Source organism: Benincasa hispida, chromosome 9 (assembly GCF_027475165.1).
Source record: "Benincasa hispida cultivar pf3 chromosome 9, pf3_genome.v1.1, whole genome shotgun sequence".
Classification (NCBI taxonomy): domain Eukaryota; kingdom Viridiplantae; phylum Streptophyta; class Magnoliopsida; order Cucurbitales; family Cucurbitaceae; genus Benincasa; species Benincasa hispida.
Genome location: NC_143486.1, coordinates 82065411 through 82073997, shown reverse-complemented (window position 1 = coordinate 82073997; position 8587 = coordinate 82065411). Strand labels below are relative to the sequence as shown.

Here is an 8587-nt window from a genome sequence, read left to right as displayed (position 1 = left end):
CAACAACAGATCAGCTTTTATAGTTGGAGGATCGACGGAAGGAGGTTGGGACTTTCAGGCTCTTTGATTTCAATGCTCTTAATAAACCACATCCCTTACATCAAATTTTATCTCTCAACTTCTCAGGATTGGAACAAACCACTTTGATAACACAACGTTTTGTCTTTCATCATGAATCTAGTGTTATACTTTATCTTCTATACTCTTTTATATATATATATATATATAAATCGACAAGTTTACCTTTTAAAATTGAACATAGATAACACAAGAAACTTATTACAACACTTAATAAACCATAGGGTACCAATTGATCAAATTAAAACTTTGCAAGCAAGGCCGGTCACCTTTGCTTGCATCTTGATGAAGGAGATGGCACCTCTACTTTGCTATTACAAGAATAGGAAACTTATAGACAGTATTCTTGTAGAATTTATAGCTAGACAATTAAAGAATAGAGTTCATTTCTATTAAATTAATTGAATAGACAGGTACAAAGGAAATTCAAGTACAAATTATCGGACGTATAGACGAAAAAGAAATTGCACATGTCAAATCGATCAACCAAGGAAGGGTTCCTCTACAAACCAAAAAGTATAATTATAATAAAGTTCATAGCTCCGGAGTGGTTAGAGTAATTTTTTCAAAAATAAAACAAGACACATGGTTGTAATCATTATTTCCTTTAAAACCCTACAAGATTCTATCATTTATGTTTGAAATTTTTCTCTAAGATTCCTTTTTTTTTTTAAAAAAAATAATAGCCAAAGCTAGAGAGAATATTTTGTTAATGAAGTGTGAAAGAACCAATATTACAAATATCGTCTTTAGTTAATGAGGAAAGGCATGGGGAAAAAGTGTTAAGCCACAAAAAGGGTAGGAAGAAGGTGAGGCCAAAGTCTGGCAAGTGTGCGTGCAATTGAGTTACAGGTTCTAGGGATGTGGGTTTCTTTTTAAATGAGAACAATTATACCGTTTTTTCTAGAGAATAAAGAGAAATAATTTTATTGGAAGGAACAATAAAACGCCGGTCGTTTCCAATTCCAACCTTCGGAATTTTGAAAAAGGATTCGCTCCCATCAGCTCCAATATCACTCGGCTGACCCAGCCTTGAAAATAGCAGCAATCAATAATAATAATAATAATAATAATAATAATAATAATAATAATAATAACAACAATAACAATAACAACATTATTAAAGGTACTGTCCTAAGTCTCCATCGGATTCCATTCAATTTTAACCCTATCTTCAAATAAATCTTCATATATGTATATATGAAACTTATAATTTATAATATAAACTTCTAAATTTTCATAAATGAGTCCATTTAAATTCTTCCTTACAATTAAAGTTCAAGAATGGACAAATCTCAAATAAAGTTCTATATTTGAAGTGTTGAGTTGATTGTCATAGTTTGTCGATTATATGTATAGGGTATAAACTATCTTAGTGTAACCAAGAGGGGAAAAGAGATGAGTAAGAAAAAATGAACATGGTACCAAAAGGGTTTGAAATTGTAAGTTATAATAGTTGAAACCATCAACTATTGCAATTGAGCTCCAAACATGGAGTGAGTTAAAATAGCCCACTCCACCTACCAGAAATTAGAGGCCGAAACATCTCCCGAGTCTAAATTCATTCCCTTTGGTACAAATAAATGCTTATTTTTACTTTCATTAAAAATAATAATAATAATAGCCAACAAGAGTGTAACTCAACTAGCATGATGTTCATACTATCAACCTCATGGTTTGAGATTCGATTCTCCCACCCCACACTTTAATTACAATACCTCTTCAAAAAATAATAATAAACAATGTGAATACAAGTTAACCATAAACTAGAAAATAATTTTAAGATTTATTGAAAGCAACAGGGTAAATCTCAAATATAAATCTAAAATGATATTTTTAATATCATTACCGTTCTTGCTTCATTAGTTAAGAAAGCAGCTAAAAATTCAATCGATCATCTTCTTGACCCTATGTAGGAACTGACGTCATCAATGACTTGGACAATTAAGCTATCAGAAACGAAGGGTCATTAAAGTCGCCGTCCTTAAAATTACACAACCTTTTCAAAATATGTTATAGTTTCGTAGAAGTTTGGAAGTTCGAACATAAAGAACAACGATGAGAGCAACAAGCTAGGTTAAGAAAGTTGGAACAACGGATTGATTCACTTACCCTTACCCAGTTGAATGAATGAAGAATAACATCGTTCCAGATGCAAGCTTCCTCCATTTAAACGACGTGAAGCTCAGAGTTCAAAATACCTTCGCTTCGCTGCATAAGAAAGAAGCCTACAAGGCAAACCATTATCTCATAATGGAAGAATTGGAAACAACCAAACATATTCTAAATAAAACGAATGGAACTCCCCAACTTCTAACTCAGAGAGATAAGGAAGAACTTTTCTCACTCCGAGATCTGCTATGCCATAGACTTCCCCCCAGGCTTCACAACCCTGCAATGGCGGATGCCTGTGGTTGACAAAATTTGCTCTTAGCCATGAAGCCATGAATCATTCTTATTTCCCCATTCTCTAGTGGTTCAGCATAAAAGTAGAGGAAGAAATACGGTTCTCAAAACTCACCCATTGTTTTTTCATATCCGAGTATTCCAAATTAAACAAAACAATCACAATACTGTTCCTAACATAGAAAATGTTAACTAATAGAACGGAAAGGAGTTACAACAATTTCAATTTTCAACAGATGATAGGATCCCATAACATACTCAAGTTCATATATCACAATCAGGCTAGTGATTCTTGTAAAGTACAGTTAATTGGTAGAAACGTCTGAGAATCTAAGGTTCAGATAAAAGGCAACATTCTGAATACTGTAAATATTTCTGTCATATATGAAATACAATATCTGTATGGGGGATCAATATATGTATATTTCGTAAACCAGATATGACAAACCGTGACCTTCTAACTTGAGGGCATTAACTTTGAGGACTTTCAACATTCCAGCTGAAAATCAGATCACGAGGATCACAGAAGAAATACAATTGACGGCAGCAATCTCAATCAAACCTGGAAAAAGGAAAATAAAATTCAAATAAACCCAAAAGAATGATAAAAGACTCTGATTGATGTAATATGGTAACAATAGCATGCGTAGAGTCGCCCCGCTGGAGCATTGATCAAATTGAGCAAGGATGACTGGAACACTAACGCAAAGGGTGGCGCACCATAATTGCCATCTGATAGCCACTATTGCAAGGTAATAGCGGAGAGACAATATTGAACATGCGATCTAGGTATATAACATCCCTCGCACAATAGGAAAAGAAAAACAGAACAAAAATCAAAAGAGGAGAACATTGAAATAATATATATAGTAATAATATCTTACATCTAGGCCAAAATTCTACAAGATATTAGAAGGCTATAAGAAGAATTAGAAATCCTGAGAATGCTATGCTCCTGGCTCAACTTAATTCTTTTGTTTCTCAATTTGAAAATAGAAACAAAGAAATGGAGGAAAAGCACATGAAACGTGCATATTTCCATAGCAGCAGAAGGATTCATGTAAACCATGCCGTCTAAGTAAAGATTAAGTTCTCACACTTAAACAACTGAGTATCTGCCTGGTTGTGATCCACCGGGTAATGACAATGTTTGGTTTGTAATATCCTCAAGGACACGTTTTAACTCAGCTTTAGCTCTCTTAACAGATTGTTCGGTAGGACCTTCAATGAACAAGTAAAGCTTGCGCTCACCAGGTCCAGCAATCTTGCCAGGTGGAAAGAACTGTCCCCTAGTAGTAATAGCAGCTCCAGTCCACTCTGAAATTGGGCCTAAGGTCTCCTTATGGGTTACCTTCCATCGAGCATTCTGTGGGAAATCGTTAATTTCCAATTCTGCTTCATAGTGTTCAGGTATTGCACTAGCTTGAATCTTGGCTAGGTTGTGTTGCAAGTTCATTGCGGCTGCTAATGCTGCCCTTGCAGCAGCCCCGTCATTATTAACTGCAGGCAATGTTGCACCAGGAATAACTGCCATTGTTCCTGGAATTGTGAGCCCAAGAACACCAGGCAGAGAAACAGGTAATCCGCCATTTGGAAGTAGCTGAGCTGCAGAGCTGGGAGTTGTGATTGAAGCTGCACTGACTTTAGTGGCAGCTGCTATAGCAGCTATCTGAGCCAAAGCTGCCTGCTGTGAGATATCACCACCTGCCTTCCGGACACCATCATCTTCATCTTCTGAATCCGATTTGTCCTCCTCAAAACCATATTCTTTAGCCTGTGCTTTCTTTGCTGCCCTCCTCACTTCATCTTCTTCCTCATTAAATTTGAAACCACTGCCACCATAGCCAGTTCCATGGGCCTGCTCTAGTCCCTGATTCACCTTCGCCATGAAACTATCAGCAAGAGCTCTCAGATCATTAGGAACAACCTGCTCGGAGAGTTCCAATGCTTTCACCAGATCTGGTGCATATCTTGAATCTTCCTCAGCAATAAATGTGATGGCACACCCTTTACGACCAGCTCGGCCCGTGCGACCAACGCGATGCACGTAATCTTCATAGTGGTTTGGGACATCAAAATTGATCACTAGCTCAAGCTCCTTGACATCTAAACCCCTGGCAGCAATACTAGTTGCAATTAATAAGTTGCACACATTGCTTTTGAAATCTGATATGGTAGATTCACGATCAGTCTGATCCTTTGCTCCATGGAGTGAGAGGCAAGGGTAACCATGCTTGAGGAGATCCCTAAAGAGGGCATCACATTTCTCCTGTGAGTGGACAAAAATTAGAATCTTGCCTTTCTCATACCATTCTCCCAATAGCTCCAACAGTCTCAAAAACCTCTCATTTTCAGGCCTCACTTCAACCAATTGCGTTATGTCCTTATTCACAACACTCCTCCCACCAACCTGTATTTCAACAGGCTTGTTCAGCACTTTACGAGCCAAAATTTCAACCTGACGAGGAAAAGTTGCAGAAAATAGTACAGTTTGACGGTCTGGTCGAATATTCTGAACAATTCGAGTAATCTGAGGTTCAAAACCCATGTCAAACATCCTATCAGCTTCATCCATAACCAAATATGTAACTCTACGAAGATTTGTTATTTTCCCGGCACTAGTGCAGAGTATATCAATCATCCTTCCTGGAGTACAAACTACTATTTCAGCACCACGCTTAAGCTCACTAATTTGTTGGGCAACACCAGAACCTCCATATACAGGCACACACCTTAGACCCATAACCTTTGAAAATTTCTTTATATCACTGTGGATCTGCTGGACCAACTCCCTGGTAGGAGCCATTATAAGCCCAATAGGACCATCACCAGGTACAACTGGTGATTGATCCTTGATATGCCTCAGCATTGGAAGCACAAATGCAAGTGTTTTTCCTGATCCAGTTTTGGCAATACCGATGCAATCTCGACCACTCATGACTATTGGCAATGCCTGAGCTTGAATTGGCATTGGCTTCTCATAGTTAAGTTTTTTAATCGTTTCTAAGATTTTACTCGTAAGTCCAGTTTGATGCCAGGTTTTAACAGGCTTTGGAACATCTTTTCCATGTATCTTCAATTCCAATTGCTTCCGATAAGCAGCAACTTCTTCCGAAGTCATCCTCGATATCTCCTTCACTTCAATATAGAAGTTTTTTCGGAAAGGTTGATAATCCATCTTTGAATGGTCAACGATAGAAAGCTTCTCAGCCTTTGTCTTCTTCACCCTTTTCATGAATTCATCGTCATCTTCATCTTCTAGAGTATCTGCATCATTCTCAAGATCTCCATAGTCTGTGTCAGAATCTTCACCTGGAATTATTCTACCCATTGATTTATTTGAAATTCTTCTTTGAGGTTTACCACCACTCTGATCACTTGGTTTATCTCTGCTCTTTGATTCAGCAATTTTATCATCATTAATTGTGGGGGCCTCAACTTTGTTTAGCTTCTCCACTTCAGGCAACACCATAGAGTTCATGAAAGCATCCAGAGGATCAATTTCATCATCACCTGCATCGCCATTAATGCTATCTTGCGGTGGAGGCACGGCTGCTTCATTGCCATTGTTGAAGTCCACTGCAACCTGTTCGCCATCTACAAGTGGCTTAGAATTTTCATCCACATCCATATCCATTTCAGTGGGCCTGGCATTTTCGTACTCATCATCAGATTCACCTTCAAGGGTCCATGTCTTGCCAGATTTTGGTTCATCAGCATTCGGTTCACCCTGCTTATCTCCATCAGCTTCTTCTTTCAATCTTCGCGACTTTTGCCACTCCTGAACTCTTCGTCTTCGTTTTTCCATTTCTTCATCCAACCTCTTTTGTTCATTTTCCAGCTCCTCTTCGCGAGTTGGTTTTGTTTCATTCTTATCAGATGCATCTTCTTCACTCTTTTCACGTAGAGTCTCTTCAATGTGATCTCTCTGCTTATTTATCCTGCTATTGCTTTCATGAGCTCTATGGTCATCATCATCTCTCCTACGCCGCTTCCTACCATGGTCAGTAGAGTCTTCGTCACTATAGTCACTAACAACTTCCCGTCGCTTCCTTCTATCTTTGTCTCTTTCCTTTTCCCTATCTCTCTCACGTTCTCTCCTCTCCCTCTCTCTATCTCTATCCCTCTCACGATCTTCTTTGATGCGCTCCCTCTTCTCTCTTTCTTTCTCTCTTGCCCTTTCCCTCTTCTCCTTTTCTCTCTCCTTCTCCTTGTCCCTGGTTTTCTCCCTCGCCCTATCTTCTTTGTCTCTGTCCCTTTCCTTGTCTCTGTCCTTCCTCCTATCCCTTGCTCTATCTCTTTCATCATCCCGACTCCGTGATTTATCCTTGTCCCTTCTAAGTTTTTCCTTCTCTCTCTCGTACTGCTGCTCTTCAGAATCAACACTCTTTTCCCTCTCAGAACGTCGACTCTCCCGATCTCTCTTCTCCTTGTCTCTGCCTCTATCTCCGTTTCTCTCTTTATCCCTTTCCCTATCTCGGTCCCGATAACTCTTCTTTGGGTCATCCAAATCGTCCCTTCTAGATTTACTTCTCCCATCCTCCATTGCTTACTGCTACAGAACTTCCAAATCAAAGGGGGAAAAGAATTCGAAAGTGAAAGGCAAGTGCTGAATAGCCCCAATTAGTGATCAATCGGGGCGACGGCAAGGCTTCGAAACTACAATATGGCTTCCCTTCACTGTTTGAATGTGTCTACTGCAACGTATTGATGCGTGACCGAATGTATGATGGACCTGATTCAAATCCAACAGGGAATTTACGGGGAAATAGATTGTGACAGTGGCTTAAACAGCTATAAAAAGGAACGCGAGCAATCTGAAAAAACTATGAAATTAGAAACGCTAACCAGGTTACGGAGGATGGGGAGGAAAGAGCAGTCGAAAACCCTAATTCCGTTTCTTAGGATTGCGTAGCGGAGTCGGATAGCAGTGCAGTGGTTATTTTCCGGTCTTTTGAAACGTTGCGTTGGCAGGTGAGAAACTGTGGCTCCAACCCCGCCGTTATGTCCGATACCGGAAGAGATCCCCAGCCTCCTTTCTCGAATGACTGACTACAAGTCCACTCTCAGAATCCCACCTGGGTATTGGCCTTTTTATGTCTTTAGGCCCATCTCAACTTAGTCTTCGGCCCAAATGTCTAGTTTTATGGAAGGGGTTTCTGTACATTTACCACTTATGTATGAAACTTTCCATTTTTTTCATAAATATCTTTCATATTTTCGAAAAAGCAGGTGACCTTTTACGAATTAACCTTCCAAACATTAAAATAAAATAAAAAAATACAAAAGAGTAAAAACTTTCCATATCTCATTCGCGCTCCATTAATGATTTCTTTTTAATAATTTCATTTTTCTCAATCATCTTTTCATATCCAACCCACAATTCATCTTCTTCAACTTCTCTCTCAAAACTTTTTCTCATCTTTTCGTCGTCACCTCCTTCCCTCCATCCACCTTACCACCATTGATGATGCGCCTACCAAGATCCATCGTTGCCTCCCTCCATTTGGGCCACTAACCAGTTGTTGTCACCTTCGTCCCCAAATCTGGCGCGTGGAGCAAATCTTCTGACGTGGACGAGCAAATTCGATGCATCTTCCAATATGTGGCGAGTAGATCTGGCGTAGGACGTTTTTTCCAACGTCAGACTAGGGAGGGGTGATTTTTCCGGCATAGGCAAGTAGATCCATCGAGGGATGAACCATTTACGTGGGGTTCTAGATAATGACGGTCGACAATGATATATGGGTTTTTTTATATATACTGTGATATATATATATATATATATATGTAGGTAGGAATATATTAGTAACAACGGAAGCAACAAGGATCATTTAAGCACTCTAATTCATTAATTTTGGTAAGATATAAAGTATGCTCTTGAGTTTCATGCATACATTTGTAGAACCTCTTCAAAGCACAATCTCCAACTGCAATTTTCTCTGAATCTTGTTACAGACCACCTTAAGGTCTTTCCCACTATTCTCTTGATGCTCTAGATTGAGTTGTGGAACTCAAAACAAACTTGAATCAAGGGATTATGAAGAATTGCTCACAGTAGCAATCTTGTTGAATAACACTTTTTTTAGCATGAATTTTTCTC

The 8587-nt window shown here is 38.9% G+C and overlaps 1 protein-coding gene across 4 annotated transcripts; it reads right to left on the bottom strand.

Moving 5' to 3' along the window:
- Nucleotides 1-771: 771 nt before the first annotated feature.
- On the bottom strand, nt 772-7594 carry LOC120085947 (P-loop containing nucleoside triphosphate hydrolases superfamily protein). Of its 4 annotated transcripts, XR_005484090.2 has the most exons (6): nt 7333-7594; nt 3582-7219; nt 2939-3046; nt 2426-2486; nt 2191-2306; nt 772-1109 (listed from the first exon to the last, which is right to left on the bottom strand). XR_005484090.2 is itself a non-coding variant. In XM_039042278.2 (3 exons), exon 2 carries the CDS (start codon nt 7028-7030, stop codon nt 3584-3586), a length of 3447 nt encoding a protein of 1148 aa, XP_038898206.1. In that variant the 5' UTR covers nt 7031-7219; nt 7333-7594; the 3' UTR covers nt 2696-3046; nt 3582-3583. The 4 variants fall into 4 exon arrangements, 1 of the variants encoding a protein (XP_038898206.1); XR_016532110.1 differs by lacking the exons at nt 772-1109; nt 2191-2306; nt 2426-2486 and having other exon boundaries at nt 2696-3046; nt 3189-7219; XR_016532111.1 differs by lacking the exons at nt 772-1109; nt 2191-2306; nt 2426-2486 and having other exon boundaries at nt 2696-3046; nt 3205-7219.
- Between the last annotated feature and the right edge of the window lie 993 nt (nt 7595-8587).

Excerpts from the sequence above, each read along its gene's own strand:
- LOC120085947 (XM_039042278.2), bottom strand. The coding sequence starts at position 7,030 with ATGGAGGATGGGAGAAGTAAATCTAGAAGGGACGATTTGGATGACCCA.